At 44.2% G+C, this 19,035-nt stretch overlaps 1 protein-coding gene across 3 annotated transcripts in view; it reads left to right on the forward strand.

Annotated features, from left to right (window-relative positions):
* Window positions 1-6,252: 6,252 nt before the first annotated feature.
* The window catches only part of SPAG9 (sperm associated antigen 9), a 58,003-nt gene continuing 45,220 nt past the window's right edge, over window positions 6,253-19,035 (forward strand). For 2 of the 3 annotated variants that reach the window (XM_057379358.1, XM_057379356.1), the window contains exons 1-2: window positions 6,253-6,641; window positions 12,735-12,855. In XM_057379358.1, coding sequence (XP_057235341.1) covers window positions 6,336-6,641; window positions 12,735-12,855 — 427 coding nt within the window. In that variant the 5' untranslated portion in view covers window positions 6,253-6,335. The remainder of the gene's footprint in view (window positions 6,642-12,734; window positions 12,856-19,035) is intronic. The other variant, XM_057379357.1, reaches the window with a different exon arrangement.

Raw genomic sequence — 19,035 nt, forward strand, 5'->3', positions numbered from 1 at the left:
CCGGTCACACCGCCACCCATCCAGTGCCCCTTCCCCTTCGGGCAAGGGTACCACGCTGAGCCCTCCCAGCATTTCAGTCTTGGCTGCTGGATGCTGGTTTTTATTTAACAAGAGACTCACGGCGTTATTTTAATAAAAATTTCTTTATCGTACTGTTCTGTTTGCTTTTCCTCTTTAAAAAAGGGTATTAATTTTCTTTGTAATTCTCTCTCTGAATCCAAAGATCCTTCAACCATTTAGCACTGAGCTGCTTTGCCTTGAACATTTTATTGCCTTTGAGAGAACTGAGGATAAAGCATCTGGACGGAAATCCGTGCTTGTCCTGCTTTTGTTTCCCAAACTGGGATGAACTTCCTGGGCTTCACTCCCTGGCTGTTCTTGAAAGCAAAATAAYGCAGATTTCACTTCCCTCTGGGCAGGACTTTGCTGCTTGACAGCTTTTAGATAAGATTTCCTTTCCTGAGCTCCCTTCTCTTCCCCACAATCCATCAATGATCCATGTGGTGTTTTGAATTCTGGTGGCAGACTCCAGATCTGACCTGAGCATCCATTCAAGCAACCTTTGTTTTCTTGTATTCAGGGTCTTTTTCCATCTTATTATGATGGGCTCATTTTTCAAGATCTCYGATTTAATAAATGCTGTTTGAAAAAACACAGCATCACACATTCTAGCMAGTCCCCCTTGAGGCAGTTTTGGAATTAGAGTTCCTGAGTATTCTCCAGACAACACCAATCCAATTGATTTTGTTGCTTCAACACACATTTATTTAAARTGTTTCATACTGCTGAAACAAACCCTAATGCTGTAACCTTCACTATGGCAAAATAACATTTCAAAATAAAAGAAAGGTCTCTAGAAACAGAATGTTTAGTAAAAATATTAACTTAAAAGGAGCAATAGCACATCTATTTACAGCCTTGTTGAATCTATGTCATTTAATGATTAAAGCCCTAAGGTGGGCAAGCACAATGTCCAGCTTTGCTATAGGTCTGCTCTGAGATCTTTGCCAAGTCTTTTAACCTCATTAAATAAGGGTCAACTTTGCACTTTTRAAATTAATCCACGATTAGCAGAGCAAGTTGTGCATCACGTGGTACATGAAACACCTCAGAAGAAGGCTTCACATTATTTTTAATGTACAAATGAGYTTTTGCTGGTTGCAAATTCTACCAAGATCATTAAGTTACATTGAAAACTACATGTTTATCTAAAATGTGAAGAAGCAGAGGGTCTAGACAAATAATTTAAAAAAAAAATGGACCGATCATGGGAGAGAAGGAAACACTTTCAAAGTCCTCAGTGAGTAAACCACAATTGCTGAGCTCAAATCATTTCCACATTACTTAAAACTAGTAGAGATTTTTAAAACTGGTCTGAGGTAAAAGACTGACTGTGAATGTGTCTAAACTTCAGGAGAATTTCACACAGCCCCAGCTTCACACTGAGCTGAGCACACAGCCTCAGTCTGTACACAGTACCACCCAGAATATTCGGGTTTCTCATCAAAACTCACACTTTGTGCTGTGCCCCTTGTGCTGCTTCTAACCACAGCCCTCACTCTGACATATTTTGTTGCTCCAGGACAGCCTACTCTTCATTTAACTGAGTGCTGCTATCATCCATCAATCTTTACTTTCATTTSTGCTGTGCTTTATGGTATAAAGCACCACAGAATTAGGCTTTTACAAAAATTTCTTCCTCTGGGTAAAGTCCCAGTTWAGCTTTTTTAACCCCAGAGTGATCTGAGGGCTGATTTTCTTCCCCAGTAAATTGCAAATCAATTCACTTTCAAATTAACTKTTGTTTCTAGGGATAGGTAATGTAATTTTACTTATTACCCAGAAAACAAAATTTTTTGTCAGTCTGTTTTTTCCACTAGAATGTGCTGGAATTGTACTCCACTGTTACCAAACAGAACCACGACTTTGGAGGTACTAAGGCAGCACTATCAGGTTTCTTTGGGCTGTTCCATGTGCTTGATCAGTGTGCTAAATTGACAGCTCATCAAGGTCCCTTAATCTCCTGGCAGGGAAGTAGAACATCATTCCATTCCTCCTTCTATTTTTAATCCACTGCTGGGTTTGTGACCTCACACTGACAGCAAGATGCATAAAAATATGAGCACTGTGTTAAGACTGTCAATAACATATACTTTTATCCCGCTTAGACTTGTCTGCCAGGTAATTTTTCTACTGTTCATATTTTAAAATATTATTTTTTCCTGGTTAGAGAACCCCCAGATGGCTGGAAATGAAACACGAGCACAAGCGGCCCCTTTACCTGTGCTTGTCCCTCTGACTGCCCCTCTAGTGGCAGCAGCCAGCCTGTTCCGGGATGCTCCCACTCTGCCCGGGAAGGAAAACCTCCTCTCCCCCTTTTGCTGATAGAAACAGGATAAAAATAGCGCATCCTCAGAGACCCCTTTGGCAGCAGACACCTTGACCCATTTCTGCCGTCTGTCAGAACACGCCTCCTYGAGCGGATGTGTTTGTGCCTTTTGCCGAGCAGGGCGGCAGCGACTGCAAACACAGAGAACAGGGGCTCTGCCAGATTCAAGGGCATTGGCACTTTCATCCCCACAAAAACCTGGGGTGTTCAGAGCTGTCCTCACATTATACAAGATTATTCAGGAACGTGGTGAGGCCCAGGTTTAAAATCCTTGGCAATGTGTCCTGGCTGCCTTGTCTGGGTGATGCCTGAATCAAGGCTTACCTAAACCAGAGGTTGGGCAGAATTCAGAGAATCCAAAGCAGTTCTGTTCATGGCAGGGCCTTCAGGGCCATTGAGGGCAGTCCCAGCCCAGCCAGGGGCTGCACCCACAATGGACAATGGCTCACGGGTTTTTCACCCTTTCTCACTTTTGTCCATTTGCACATCGGGGCTGAATCCTCCAATTGCAGCTGCAGCCAATGCAGTCAAAAACTCCAACTTGGCTCCCCCAATTCTCTGTTGTTTCCATCTCTTGGGGYCTGGCACAGGGAGGTGTCCTTGAGTTTGGGGCTGCAGAGGAATTGTTTTGTGTSAAAATGGGAGAGCAGGAGCTCAGCACTGTCTGTGGAGTCTGGAGTTAAACACTGAAGAATTCCAGGGGTACAGAGACATGGAAATGGAGAAAATTAAATTGTAAAACATCAGAGGAGCAGCATGGAGTTACCTCCCTGTTGGAGCCGTTCCCAGCCTTCCTGCAAGGTCTGTTCAGGCTCAGAAAAGAAGAAATACCCATCAATAACCCCTTACCCCAAAGGGTCTCAGTGCCTTCTACAACACAAATCACTGAGGTGAATGGGGAACTATGTATGACCTCAAGGAAGGGAGAAACCCAGACACAGGGATCCACTCAGCCCTCGTGCTTCAGGRAAAGGCTCTGATCTGTGCCAGACAGCAGGCAAAACACAGAGGCATTGCTGTTTTTCTCAGTGGCCAACTGCTGAAAAGAAACAGGAAAGAATAATCCCTCCAKAGCAATAATTTCCAATGATTTAAAATGTCAATTCCACTTGAGATGTGTGAGAGYACACATGGTGTCTTCTAAAAACAATTTTTTAGCTGAAATGATGTCATGTTTTGGTCACAATCAAAAGGCAAACAGCTTTTCTTTCCTTTTGCCACGTTTATAAATAAATTTGTCTTTCAGCCGCCCGTGCCCTGGCCACACCACGTTAAATATTAGCTTGGGAGGATGATGATGTCTAAACAGGACTTACAAGAAAMCAAATATACAGGGCTGAAGTATTTTCTCCTTTGTCATTCCTGCGCAGGCTCACTGGCTCAGGAYACGAAAAGACAAGGCAGCACATGCATTTAAAGCACAGTTCCTGCCTTAAACCCRTCCAAATGAGAGAAAATACAGAGCAAGGCTCTGCTGCTCTCCAGTGGAGCTGAATGTAATCACCACAGCTAAAATTCCMCCCCTTCTCAAGCTTTCTGCCTTCTTTTTGAGCTCTCATTTCTTTGTTCCTGCACGGGTTCCTCAGCTCCCTGCGTGTGTGATCTCACCTAAGGAAAAATACTGATCTCCCCAGGTTTGGGTTCTAGGACAGAAGTTGTACTAGAGGACATTTGGGATGAATATTAGGAAAAATTTCTTCACAAAAAGCACTGTAAAGCCCTGGCAGAGGCTGTAGTGGAGTTGCCATCCTTGAGGGCATCTGAAAGATGAGCAGATGTGGCACTTGGGGACATGGGTCAGTGGTGGCCTTGGCAGTGCTGGGTTAATGGATGGGCCTGATATCCTTAAAGGGCTTTTCCAACCTGAACAACCCCATGAAAGAAATGAGGGATGTGAATTAACTCAGAGAATTTTCAGTCTCAGTAGGCATTTTATTCCAAATGTCTGTAACAGCTCCCGTTGTTCCCGTGACAGAACACACGATCCAGAGCGGAACTCCCTGTTCCAAATCCCAGGAAAATCAATCTCTCTTAGTAAGATGCCTTCTGAGCTGTGCTATTTTTAAGAAAACAGAGATTTTTGATATTATCTGGAGACCTTATTAGAAAGGAAATGCCTTTTTGCTGCCAGCCACCAGCCAGCACAGAGCCCCGGGCACAGCTTGGGAGCTGTGGAGTCCCAAAATGYGGGAGCTAAAATCCCAACTCCTCCAGTCATCCCTCAGTGAATCACTCAAGCTATTTGTGCCTCTGTGGGTGTGATAAACAAATTCCCCAGGAGCTGTCAGACTGCATGGCCTCACCTCTGCCCTGCACGGGGGATCCCCACCTCACTCCCACACTGAGGGACTTAAGGGACCAAACTTTCTGCTGCCAGAGCCTCCACCCCCAGTGCCAGGGCTTTGATGTTCACCCTGGTGACCTGGAGTATCTTGGCCTGGATCAGGATAATATCTTGTCAGGAATAGCGAGATCAGCAGCACCAGGAAAGTGATTGTCCCTCTGCTCTTGGCATTTCTGTGCTCAGTTTTGGGCCCCTCACTGCAAAAAGGGGTGCTTTTTTTAATGTTATGTAGGAGGTGGAGTGTGTGCTGGCTCATAAAGGGACTAGAAAATGTGTTTTGTGAGGCTGGGTTTGTTCGGTCTGGAGAAGAGAARGCTCAGGGTGACCTCRTGGCTCTCTAGAGTTACTGCCCGGAGGGTGAAGGGAGGTGAGCATGGGGCTCTTTTGCTCTGCTCCTGCAGTGACAGGACCAGGGAAATAGCCTTAAGCTGAGCCAGGGGAGATTCAGAACAGATGTTAAAGATTTTACTGAGTGGAGTCACCACCCTGGAGGYGTCTGGACCCAGGGCTGGGTGATGTGGTTTRGGGGTTACAGCRGCAGTGCCGATGGATGGTCAAACTGGGTGACAGYCACAGAATMACTGAGATTGGAAAAGAGCTTTGAGATCACTGAGTCCAGCACATGACCCAGCACCCCAGTGTCACCCACACCATGGCACCGAGTGCCACATCCCATCTGTCCTTAAACACCTCCAGGGACTGTGACACCTCCCTCAGCAACTCATTCCAGTGCCAATCACCCTTTTTGGGGATGAATTTCTTCCTGATGTCCAACCTGAACCTCCCCTGGTGCAGCCTAAGGCCATATCCTCCTGTCCTGTCCCCATTCCCTGGGAGCAGAGCCTGATCCCCCCAACTGTCCCCTCCTGTCAGGGAGCTGCAGAGCGATGAGGAACCCCCTGAGCCTCCTTTTGTCCACAGCAAACACCCCCAGCTCCCTCAGCCACCCCTGAGCCTCCTTTTCTCCTCAGCAAACACCCCCAGCTCCCTCAGGCACCCTGAGCCTCCTTTTGTCGACAGCAAACAGCCCCAGCTCCCTCAGCCACCCTGAGCCTCCTTTTCTCCTCAGCAAACACCCCCAGCTCCCTCAGCCACCCTGAGCCTCCTTTTCTCCACAGCAAACACCCCCAGCTCCCTCAGGCACCCTGAGCCTCCTTTTGTCGACAGCAAACACTCCCAGCTCCCTCAGCCGCCCCTCACAGGAACTCTGCTCCAGACCCATTTAAGGATCTCTTCCCATCTTGCCGGCTCGGTGATTCCTGCCCCCTGCCGTGTCCCCCATCCCTTCCCGGTGTCACCCGCCCTGTCCCCARTCGCGACACCGCCTTGGCGGGAAGAGGGGGACTCGCCGTGACGTCACACAGCCCCTGCCCCTGGATGACATCACCCGGCAGACCCCGCCCCCCGCGCTGACGTCACGGCCCAGGCCCCGCCCCCGCGCCGCCGTCCCTTCAGGCCCCGCCCGGCGCGGCGGGTGAGGTCAGAGGCGCGCGCCGCTCCCCGCCCGGCCCCGCCGAGGCTCCGCCGCCGCCGCCGCCGCAGGAGCCGCTCCGAGCAGCGCCCGCCGGGCCGCGCCAGGCCCCCGCAGCCCCCGCCGCCGCCATGGAGCTGGCGGACGGCGTGGTGTACCAGGAGGACCCCGGCGGGCCCGGCCCCGCCATGATGTCGGAGCGGGTGTCGGGGCTGGCGGGCTCCATCTACCGCGAGTTCGAGCGGCTCATCGGGCGCTACGACGAGGAGGTGGTGGCCGAGCTGATGCCGCTGGTGGTGGCCGTGCTGGAGAACCTGGACTCGGTGTGCGCGCACAGCCAGGAGACCAGCGTGGAGCTGGAGCTGCTGCGGGACGACAACGAGCAGCTGCTCACGCAGTACGAGCGGGAGAAGGCGCTGCGCAAACAGGCCGAGGAGGTGAGCGCGGCGCGGAGCCGGGGCCGGGGCCGGGGCGGCTCCGCGGGGGCGGCCGCATCTCCCGCGCTGGGCCCGCCCGGGGCGGCGCCGGGAGCCCCCGCCGGGGAGCGAGAACCGGGGCTGCCCCGGCCGGAGCTGCCGGTGATGAGTTGAGGTCGCGACGTGGCTCGGGAGGAGGAGGAGGAGGTGGAGGAGGGCGGGGAGTCCCTCGCGGTCCGTGCGGCTCTGTGTGCCCGCCGTGCCCTGAGCGGTTGGTCCCGCAGCGGTCCCGGTGAGCTCTGCGGAGCGCTGCGGTGCCGGCAGGGCCGCGGGAAGGGAGCGAACATGGAACCGTGMGCTGCCTGCGCTGTCACGGCCCCGCGGGATGCTCCCCGCGCAGGGAGGCACATTTGCCATTTTTGTAAAAAAATAGCCACAGCGCCTTGCAAAAACCGTGGAAATGGACAGTGTCTGGGCTGAAGCTCCTCAGAGTTGGTACATAAAGCTGCAGGCAKCAACAGGTGGTGTGGGCTCTCCAATGACAACGACTCTGACTTGGGATGTTGGAYGTTTTTAATTTCAGTTTTTGTACTGAAAATCACTTCAGTATAAATAAACTTGCAAGGCGTTATCTTCTGTGGGATTATAAAGCAATACAATAGGAAACAGCTGTGCAGGATAACTTCCTCCAGCTCATTGTCTTGCCAAACTCCTGAAGGAAATTGGATTGGCAGCATTATCTGTAATAGAACAAGCCATCTTACAAGTCTATTTCCAGACTTCTTGTCCTGTGTTTATCTCTCTGTTTTGCTTACCTTCTAAATTTTCCAAAAATCGGAAGGATAACCACACTGAGGGTGAAGACACTATTGACAGCGAAAGCTTAATTTGAAAAACATTAGCCCTATACAAATATTTGTTTCCATAATGAATGAGTGCAAAGTGTTGTCTGCAGATTATTCCAGGATTTAGGTTGTTGTGAAGTGCTGTGATATGAATGGTGTCCCCCCAGCTCTTGGACTGACAGACCATTCATCCTCCTTGCCAGACATGTGGTGGTTTTATGGTGCCTTACAGACTGCAGGCAGGGGACTGTTGCCACACTATTTCTGACACAAGCTGCATGTGRAGGGCTTTTTCAGAAAATATGTTTCTGTTGAGAGTAATAGGAAGGAACTGATACTTTCTGAATTAATTCATGAGMAAATCCATCAGGTTTTCAATCTGACAGCATTTGCCAGATTGAAAAAAGCAGGCCTTGGGCAGCAGGACAGAAACAGCACCAACATGATGAAGCAGAGCATGGGGTTAATTACATTGTTGWGGCTCTTGAGGAGCTGTAGGTGCCTGTATTGGTGCTGTGCTTCACTGCCATCTCCATTTCTGTGTGTCATGATAAATTAACTTGAGGAGACAGGCATTATGCAGTCTCAGAACCAGTGCTCCTGCTGCAAGACAGCTGACTGATGCTTTCCAAAGTGCACTTAGACCAAAGACCGTGTGTTCRTGGTAGGCACAAAGGTAGTTTTTGTGATGTGCTGAGGTCATTGCTCTGTACAGGTGTGAAAGTGTCAGGTACAGCCTGGCATGTGTGGAGAGGCACGTGTGTTAGTCAGGCGTGGTTGTTGGTTTTTTTTTTTTTTTTAATGCTGACATAACTTGATGGGTGCAGTATTGGTGAAATAAAAGGAGGGAATAGAAATTGAAGATTACTTTTCTTGAAAAAAAGTTGCTGGCTTAGTGCGTTTCTTTTCTTTTGTTGTGAAGGTTGCTTGTTTTGTCTGGTGCAAAATGGAGAATTTTGAGCTACTGAGTTCAATATTTATCATCTGTTCATAGAATTACASAGTGGTTTGGGTTAGAAGGAACCTTAAAGYTCATCTCATTCYACCCCCTGCCATGGGCAGGGATACCTTCCACTGTCCCAAATTGCTCCTAGCATGATCCAGCCTGGCCTTGGACTTTTCCATGGATGGGGCAACCGGGGCAACCAGAGCTTCTGTGGGCAATTATTTCACTTTCTGCTTACTGTTCTAGGAAATTTCATTTGCAGCAGTATCKTAATGAACATTAATAGTTTACTATTTGAGTTGGTGTCTCCTTACCCCATTGTCCTAATTTGCCTTCTTTATTTCCTGTGCTCTAAAAGTGTTACTAAAGAAAYATCCTGAAAGTTGCTGCCAGTGGATTTCTGAAATATTTTTTTTTTAAGTCACCTTGACAGAAGTTCTGGGCCTACTTCTCAACTCTCTGGGTAACAGTTATGGTCCCTTGTCTGCCTTTTAACATGATGGGTTTTGTGATCTTGCTGAAGGAATAGAGGAAGCAGCTGCTCTGCTGTTCTGCTTCCAGTTCTGCATAACTTACCTTCCCACTTGGTGACTGTGAGGCAGCAATTCCTGCCACAAAGAAGTGGGAGAGGAACCAGCATCTGGGCTTCTGCTATTTCATACCCTGGTGAGAGTTAGTTCTGCAGCAGCGTGCTGCTCCAGACCTGTGCTTGCAGCTGGCAGGTGTTTTGTGTTGGAAACAGGATAAAATCTACTGCCTTTAGCCATGCCAAGTTAGTGTATCTTTTAGCTTTGCTGCTGTTGGTGGGATTAAGCTGTTTTTGAAATCTTTTGCAGCCATGAAAAAGGATTTACCACCGCTAAAATTGGTTTAAGTCGTAGCGTGAACTTGATGTCTGCTTTTTCTTACTGTTCCCAGAAGTAACTTTGTTCCTTAGGATTGTATGTTAAGTAAACAMTCTGCAGTGAGAGTTGAAGTATTTTTCATCTGAGAGAACAAAACCAAGATCCATTTTACAGAAAACTTCCACACTATTTTTCAGCTRTCAGGTTGTTTTCAATTTCTTTTGTTTTTCTGGGCCCCAAGTCCATCTGAGCTGGCTTTTTAGGTGATTTTTTTTCTCCCTGCTCAAGGAAAAATCTTGCCATTGGCTGAGCATCTGGCATCATTGCAATACACATTGCTGAAGGACATGTCATGGAGTAATAAAGATTGCCAAGTGGGTGGCACCCTGACATCAGATACGYTCAGCATTGCACCTGGCTCCTGAGACAGGAAAACAAGTCAAGATAGGAAGAGTCAGAAGATGACATAAATATAGGAAGAAATATTTCATTTGGCTAATAATGTGCTACTGGGTGTTGCAGTGGTTTTGTGCAGGACAGAGGGATCCAAATGCGCAGAGCTGTTGTGTAGTCTGAGTTTATGTTTGTTGCAATTRTCGCTGCAATCTTCCAAAGAGATTTAAAATTGATTACATAAGGGTTTTTGAGTTTAGTTTGTCAAGGACTTTTTCCCACTTTTTAGATGAGGTCTTTAAGAACAGGTTGGACAAAGGTTTGAAATAACATAGTTGATCCTGCCTGGGGAAAATGGGGCGGATTAAATGGGAGTTGCCAAACATAGCTGATGAAGGTATCACAGGTTGGTTTCAGCAGCAGGCACATGCAGGAGGAGCTGTGCATCACATCCTGTGTTGCACCTCATCATAGCCTAATCAAAATCAACATCCAGACATCAACACTGAGCATCTGAACCTGGAAACAAGATGACCTTTTAAAAAGATCATTCCAGCTGTATTTTCTGTAATCTTATATAATTTGGTCTGATTCTTTTAAAGACAGGTTGGTGTCCTTCAGCCTGTTCTTCAAAAAAAAAAAAAGCACCAAAAATCTCGCTTCTCATTAGAGTTTTAAGATACATCTTTGTGGCCCTACATAATTTAAAATGAGGTAAACGAGATTTTTTTTGTCTGCCTCAGTGTTTTGTATAACCAGTAACTGGGGTTGAAATAAGAGGATGTCTGAATGGCTAATAAGTTCCTACATAGCTGCTGGAATTACATTAAATGCAGGATATACACAGGATTTGAGTATATTCTCAATGTAAATGAAAAAAGTCTTGTAATAAGGGTGCTGAGTCTGTCCTTGGCTGCTGTGGTGGTTTATCTGACCAGTTCTTCTGTCATACTCATGCAGGGTTAGTCAGGATGTGATGATCAATCTGCTGGGGCTGTGTCTGTGATTGTACTATCACCAGAAGGAGAAATGAAACCAAATAAAAATATTCAAAGTCCTAAGTTCTAAATCCCAAGATTTGATCAGCTGTAGTTTACAGAAGGGAAGGAAAAATACTCAGCTGTAATTACAGTAATGCTTTTAAACTTGTTAATGTAGGTTTGAACTTTAACAAAATGAAGGTAARCTACTGGAAGGTAACAGAACTATTCTAGACAAAACCAGTTTTATCACTTACAGTTGAAGAATTTGARAGGAAATACAAAATTATGTCTATCTTTAGTTTCATGAGTAACAATGACATTAATGGCTTTGAATGRCTGTTTGTTATTCATGAGTATAATTGTCCCTGGCCTTTTGCAAGCTATGAGACATGTCTGACTTTTTGAGAAATCATCAGAGAAACAACTAAACAAAGATGTTACAGTTTTATAATTCTTCTTTCATGTTTTCCCATGTTGGGTGTAACAAACTGCGTTGGTCTTTAGGCCCAGTGCCAAATTTGCCTCAAACTTTGAAGCCCTTTTTGAAAAGGGAGTCTGCTAAGAATAGGCCAGACATGACTTGAATGTAAAAGGGGCAAAAGTCTTGAATCAGTTACTACAAAGAATGAAATAAGCTTAAACATTGAGGTTTTCAATGTTACATTGACTAATTAATGTTCCCAAACTTTATGTGGAGGGGGTAGAAAGATTTCTGCGCAGCTGTTTTTGAAGAGGGATTTTCAATGGCAGCACCCAAACTTTGCTACCTGGGCTGAGTCAGCTGTTCCTCAATCTTGTGGTGGTTTAGCTTCAAGCACAGTCATATGAACCCCATGCCTGTCCTGTGATAGCTGAGCAGAGCTTGTCTGAAAGGATCTCTTGTTCCACTTCATAGATTTTGCTCCATTTCTACATCTGAAGTACTTTTTAGTTGAACTTCTTCTGATGACCCTTCTAAACCGAGGCCTTTTCATAAGGTTACAGATTACTGCTTTTGTAAAAGCTCTAAAACACACTGGCTAAAATGTAGTAGTACTTTATTAACAGTTGAAGTGTGAGCATTTGAAATATTTTTTCCCACTGAATTTTCCTASCAATACATAGGAAAAAATATTCAAATCACATTACTTTTTTAAAGTTGCTGACTCTACTGTCGCTCTTCTTCCATGTGGTCCTCAGCTGCCTTTCTGACCCTTTAAACTGTCTTGGGTTTGATGTTTCTTTTCCTGCATAGGTTTCTGGTCCACTTTTTCTCCCTGTTCCATGAGCCTTGTGCATAACTTGTGTTGGTGGCCTTCTTGCAATGCAGAGCACAGAGTACTGCATGACCTAAAACATCTCTGGCTATTACAAGCATTCATAATGCCAGCAATACACACCAAATTARTTAAATTTTGGGATAAGATAAATAGAAAAAAAAAAGTGTTTTTAAAGCTGCTGTGATAGTGTGTTGGTAGTTTTAATGTCAGGGAGTGTAAACACTGATTTATTTATCAGTGAACWCCAGAATAGGGTGTGACACAAAGGYGGTAAACCAAGGTAACAGAAGGTGATGGTGATCAGCACAGTYGTGGAATTTTCTGTGTAGTTGACAGATTGCAGATGGTTATTAAGGATTTGATGAAGAGTATGAGAATTTATAGCAGAATTGGGTRGGAATGGAAAAGATGTATGATTTTGGCTGGTATTGCTGCTGGTGTGTCCCTATTGCAGTGTCTGTACTTTTGTAGCTTTTGGGTGAAAATAACTTCACTAATGATCAGTCAAACTAAGGATGCAGAGACTCCGTGTTCACATGCACTGTTGGCAGTTGAACATTAAATTAGACAATGAAATAATTCATATTTAGGTTAATCCCAAGCAGGTTCTCTAGAGTAGCTGGCACTTAGTTGATAATTATTACACAGGGCAACCTAGGCTGAGTGCTTGACTGATGGACCTGTCCTGAAATAATTCTTTGTGTTTAAATGTGGACCTGTTCAGTTGTTTTGGAAACCTTCTTGCACCTTCCTAGCTGTGAAAGGCTGCTGTGTTGCTTCCTACCTGCTGTAAAACTTATAATTAGTTGTTTAGTCTAACTTAACTATTTTGCTGTTGTTTAGAAATTCATTGAATTTGAAGATTCTCAAGARCAAGAGAAAAAGGACTTACAGACCAGAGTGGAAGCATTAGAGTCACAAACTCGACAACTTGAACTAAAAGCGAAAAACTATGCTGATCAAAGTAAGTAACACATGGTGAACTCCCTGTAAGTGAATTGGTGCATTTTAAATTTTGTTCTGTAGAGTAATAATACATATGCTWAACGTCTGTGCCCTCTGATTCCTGTACTTGGACAGAAAACTGGATTTAACTCGTGTGCAAATCTGTTTTCTTTAGAATTAAGGCAAACAAATCAGATAGGAGCTTGTRACTTGTAATCTGATTCTTCTGGTATCCTGCTTGTTTTGTTTGTCTTTTAGMCTGTGCTGTTTTCATGTTTAGCAACTTTTTCAGGAGATGATTAGCATTTATTTCCTTTTTAGTGATGATAAAATAAGCTGTTTTCTTTCTATTAAACTGTTGTCTGTGCTAAAATAAAGGTAATCATCAGGTTTAGGAGCACAGCTGGGATGAGAAGTATTGATGGTGATTCTCATTAACTTTTACATAATTTTTGCTGAATTATTTATTTCTATGTGGCATTTAACTTTTACAGAGAAAGAGTTTAGAAAGAACACTTCCTGTTTTAGAGATGWTCTGTGTAATTTATAAAAACTTATGGAAGCTTTGGAAAAGGATGAGAGTGATCAATTTTCCTGAAGTACTTAAAGTTATAATGTGAATGTATTATAGTTTAAACATTCTCCTGGGCTTTATCTATCCCAGCCACACAGTTATTGAATGAATCACCAGTTTTTCTGCTTTTCTACTTTGAGCTTCTAAGCCACCTTCAGTTGAGGTGACACTGGTGTGTTCATCAGTTAATATATAGCTTTTATTGCTGGGCCCTGCAGGAATGTAAAGTGAGACTGTGGCAAGGTTGAGATAAGATCAGTTTCTAAAAGTAGTGCCCGTTGTCAAAAAGCCCCTTTTCACTATCTTTTCTTCCTTTATTTCTGCTCAGCCACATTTCCTGCCCCTAACGCAGCAAGTTGCAGCTCTTTTCCAGCTTAAATTGCAATACTGCTCCCGTAAAGTTTGATTTTCAGTGATGACTGAGTCTGTAGCTCAGGAGTAATAGTCTGAGAGTGTTAAGATGAATGTAGGTGGCATCTGGGACAGAATTTCACTGAAATTTGAATGGTTTAGAACAGTGTTAAAGGCATGAACTGCTTCACATCCACTGTTGAAATATTCCCAGAATCTGTCCATGCAGGGATGAAGGAACACTTCAAGCAGTCTTTCCTAGGGAAGATCCGGGTGATTATTTCCTAGGATTGTCTCTTTGTAGATGAAGCCAGGCTAGAATGGATAATTGTAAAGCAGATTGTAGAGAGTCGTCTCAGAAACGCTGTGATTGTTGTGAATGGGGTTGTGTGTGTGTTTGAGAGCAGCGCAAGAGGGGAAAAGAAAACATTGTAGCAGGAGTTAAGTGGTCTGTTTTGGTAACAAAGGCACTGTTTCCAGAAGCCCTGTGCCCTAAACCCACAGCCCAAACAGCTCGTTCATGGGAGACCCTGCTCTCTGACAACAGGATTATGGACCCAGATTGCATGGTGTCCTGTGGGACATGATTTTATTCTGTTAATACAATCCAAAGCACAAACTGGTTAAACAAGAAAGAATCATGAAAAATCGGTTGGATTTCTGGCAATGTGTGTGGCAGCACACCTGGTGTTTCTCTAATACAAGTTACACTTACCATGTACTGGTAACACCGTTTTATATTTCTGTCTGAGTCTGTTTGTGTGAAATTCTCTTTTTGTTTTGAAGCCTTCAAATATATACGTGAGTTTTAATTAGATRTTRTGTGTATATGTGTGTGTATATATGATAGTAATGAAAATATTTGCCCAATAAACTCCATTGTCCTGGTAGGAGCATCGAGGTTTGCTAGAATGACTTTTTTTGTAAGAAGTCATATTGTTAAAAACAGTTATCATATCTACATAAAGCTCTGGTGATAGAACAATGATTTTTGAACAGTTTCAAGATCTATTTATTGRAGAAAAAGATCTTTTTATTGGAGAAAAACCTATGATGGCACAATTGTATCTTTGCAGAAACAATAGGGCTGGGTTGAGCACTGAGTTTTGCTTTTGCTTGGGGTTGATAAGCTGTCTGGGACAACATGAAAGGCTGCTGGGAAGATTTGACATGCTGCTGATGCAGAGCAAGATCAAAGGGGCCATAAGCACATTTGTTGAACATCTAATGAATATTATGCAAGTGAACTGGTTTTTTTAGTGCTCCAAATTTCTAAGGTATGAAAACCACACTAATGTCTATATTCTTGAAGCAGCCTAACCTTACTGCGTTACATTGTTTTGTCTTATAGATGAGGTAACTGGCAAGTTGTAGGATCCCAATCACCAATGTGTCACTTTAATTCAGCTCCAAGTGTTCTAGTTACATTTCTTTTTCTCTTCTACCTCCTATAGTACTGCTTGTGCATCTAAATTAGGCCCTGGTATTGCCAACGGTRTTACCACGTCAACATTCAAAACAGTGGCAGTGTTATCACTGGTAATGAGAGCTGCAAATGCCTGGCACAGAGCAAGTAAGCAAATAAAACCTGGCTTTGGAGTGCAGAGTCTGAGATCACAACACCAGTTTGTGACATGATTAATAGATTAGAATGAAAAACAGGTAAAACGTGGTCCRGTGTTGTACTTCAGCTGGAAGATTTTTTGTTTCTTGTTCACTGCCTGTGCTCTTGTGTTTTTCCTCAAATAAGCAAAGCCTGTGAGGACAAGTTTTGTCCATGAAAAGGTTTTGACTCATTCTCTTGARCACTGTCAGTGCTGAATGTTTAGTGAGGACTTGTCAGCTGGGGCAGCTCTTAAGTTACATGGTYGAGTTCRGCTTGATTGTATGTGCTTGAACATKTGCCAKTTAAAATTGCTCAAGAAGTTATGGTTGTTATGTCCTGAATTATAAGTGCTTGTTTGTGCAGTCTAAGTGATTGTCACACTAAATCAAAAGGAAAAAAAAAGGTATTTCTTTTCACTTAAGTTTATCCTGTGGGCTTGCATCCATAGCCATGTATTCAAGCAGTTAGGTTGGAATAAATCTGCCGTGTGAAATTACAGAAGTGAAATCATAAGATTATTTTGTGTCAACCAGCTGCTATGTTCCTGTGGTTCACTGACTTCTTTTCTCTGCATTAGAAATTGAAACAGTTGCTGCCAGAATAGGGAGCTACCTTGAAGTATGGTGCTTTTTCTTAGGAGGAAAGGGGGTGATGGCAGTGGGGAGGTGGCAGTGGGGAGGTGGCAGTGGGGAGGTGGCAGTGACCTGATGGTGCTGCTGGGAGGACTGAGTCCAGCAGATGATGAAATCCCTGTTGGTGCAGGTTCACTGGAGTTATCACTCCTGCACGATGTGCAGCACTCTGTCCTGGTGCTGGATGGGCTGTGATGGTTGCCTAAATCAAGATTGCTGCCAAAAATGGTGGCACCCTGGGATAATTTGGTAAATTTTACAACTGCTTAAAGGAGAGCAGAGGCGTTAGGATTTGTGGCTTCTATCTGAGAGCAGGAATGTGCAGCACTGAGGAGGCTTCTTGGCTTGTGATCCAGCTGCTCATCTCATTCTGCACTGCAGCCCTGGCTGGAACTTTCCCTGGATTGCCCCTGTGTGCTCTGGCTCTCAGCAGTACCTGGCAGGGAYGGGGGAAAGCCTGTGCTCTCAGGGTCTGGGCTGTGTGCAGGGTAAAGCAAAGTTCATGGGGATTTGTTTAGGAATGATGTTGGTACAGGCAGAGGTTTTAGAAGTTCCTGCTGTAAATCTTTAATAGACTTTCACATAGTGTCAGGAAATGTATTTTTTAAATTTGATGACTTATCTAGAATTTGTGTAATTTTTTCCTTGGTCTCAGCAGCAGAGGGCATCTGTGAATATTGTGGAGGTGCACTGAACAGGACAATGCCAGGAGTTCAATAAATACAAGTTTAACACTGACATTCTTCTGCAGTGATGTGTCTGAGACCAATGCCAGTCTTCAATATAATCTTAAACATCTCTTACAAGAACTTGAATAAATCTGACTCCCACATTATTTCAAGTGTTTGCTATCATGAGACCCCTTAGTTCTACTTGTAACTTGTTTGCAGCATTAAAATTGCATTTTGAAATGTCAGCTTTGGACCTGGAAAATAGGCATGGAGAGCTGCTAAAAATTTGTGATAGTAAAACACAGCTCGTTTGTCCAGCAGTGCTCTGTGAAGGCACATGATACTGCTGGGATGKTGCTCAGTCTCCAGTTACAGCAAGGGATAAGATCTTCTCAGAGCTCACGTGGTGTTCCACTGGGGGGGCTACAGAGGTTTGTTTTAGTTCCCTTCCTTGCCTCTCTTTCTGAGAATGTCAGATTTCTTTATGTATTACAGGCTGTAAGTTAATTCAGTTTTTGGGAGTRAAAGATGACTGTAGTTTGTTTTGACTTATTACAGGAGTGGAACAGCTTTGGCATAAGCTTTCTGGAGGAATCWTTCTTGGAGTAACTAATTTATTAAAGAATCTGAAAAACACGATGTCTGCATGGCTGAAGTGCTTTCTGATGGAGGTGGTAGGCTGTGGGAGTTGAAAGATTTGGTTCCTTTTCTGGATCTGCCTAGTGMTGAAGTACAACTGAGATAACAAACTGCATTTGAAGAGACAACAGATAGATCTAYAAACCTCAGTTTATCAAACCTGAGCTTTGTGCTCAAGATAGATTATATTTGGGGAAAACTACATTTGTTAGAGAAAGCCGACAAAACTAACAAACAAACCCCAAACAAGTATGATCCCTAGAAACAGCTCTTGGGTTTTGGAGCTGTAAATGTTGTGGCACAACTGTTGGGATGATGGCATTTCCCATGTCAGGTGACAGTGTGCAGATATTGCTCGCTGAAGGTTTTATTTGGGATATGAGACAAACTCTTTGGAAGCTGACCTAAAAACATTTGTTTTCCTCAGAAGCCAAACAGAACTACTGCTTCCATTGGCTTCAAGAGAAAATGAAAGACCAGGTTTTGTTGTGACTGTTCTGTGGATGTCATTTGATATTTGATTTTCCTCCCAGCATTGCTGTAATGTACACCCAGGCAGAGAGGCTCTCAGGGATAATCTGAAGACATCCAATATCTGAGATATCCCTGCACAGGGTGTAGCAACAATTACCTGGATCTGTAGTTAACAGGGAGACTGATGTGAATTTTCAGCTGTGAAGTTTAACAGAAACTTCCCAGAACATTGTTTTGCCATTTGACTTGAGTTGTGTATCTGCACAGACGGTGATGTGAATAACTAAACTGGTATGAAACACCTCTGTCAGTAAATGCTGTCTCTAGGGACGACCCAATTGCAGTTTATCTCAAGGAATATATTGAAGCTTTTCAATAGATCCTAAAAAGAAGTTGAAAAGTTCAGGTTTGTCCAGTGRGGATCTGGATTGTTCCTGCTTCGTTATTACAGGGTGAGAACAGCGGAACTAATCTGATTTCCACCAAAGGAGGAACAGAATGGCTCGAGTTCTTGTATTTCTTGGTTAGCAGATGTKGAACTGAACTGTTTTCTGGTGTGTCCTTAGAATGGCATTTTCTCACCTCAGGTTTGCTTACCTGCTTTTGCCTACACTATGCCTCAGGTATCAGCCACTGCACCTGAAAAATCCTTCTGGAAGGAGAAATGTGAGCATCAGGGTGTGCTGGAAAGGGAGGATTTCCTCTCGAGTCTGCATTTCCCAGCGCCTTTCCCGGCTGCCTGACACTGTTCCTGAACACCTGCTGTCTGTGTGGATTTGGGAGCCAGCAGCCCACTAGATGGAGCAGGGGGTACAGCTGGCTCCAGAGCTGCACTGAGCTGAGCTGCAGGARTCAAGGCTAAAATAAAATGGAGTAGGAAATTAGAGCAGTGGTTGGCCTGCTTTAAACTTGGCTATTAATATACCTGAGTAAAGGTGGTGAGAGGAGCTTGAAATCCACTGGTGTATAATTAATTAATTGCTCATGTGCCTTTTTAAGTGARGGGAATATTGTGGTTTGCATGCTGGTGTTTGTTTTAATGATTCTGTTGCTCAAAATGTTGCAGTAATTAAGAAAATGGCTTTAAATGTCTCTTAGAATCTTATATTCCTGAGTTGTCARGGGCTTTAAAAACAAATCCAGTCTGCTACAGCTTCTGTGTTCACACTGACTTGTGGATTTTCTCAGACAGGGACTTGCTTCAATAGCCAAGTATATAAATACAGCATCCCACTGTTTGCAAAGCAGTCAA

Source organism: Malurus melanocephalus, unplaced genomic scaffold (assembly GCF_030028575.1).
Source record: "Malurus melanocephalus ecotype Western Australia unplaced genomic scaffold, MMel_1.1 scaffold_403, whole genome shotgun sequence".
NCBI lineage: Eukaryota > Metazoa > Chordata > Aves > Passeriformes > Maluridae > Malurus > Malurus melanocephalus.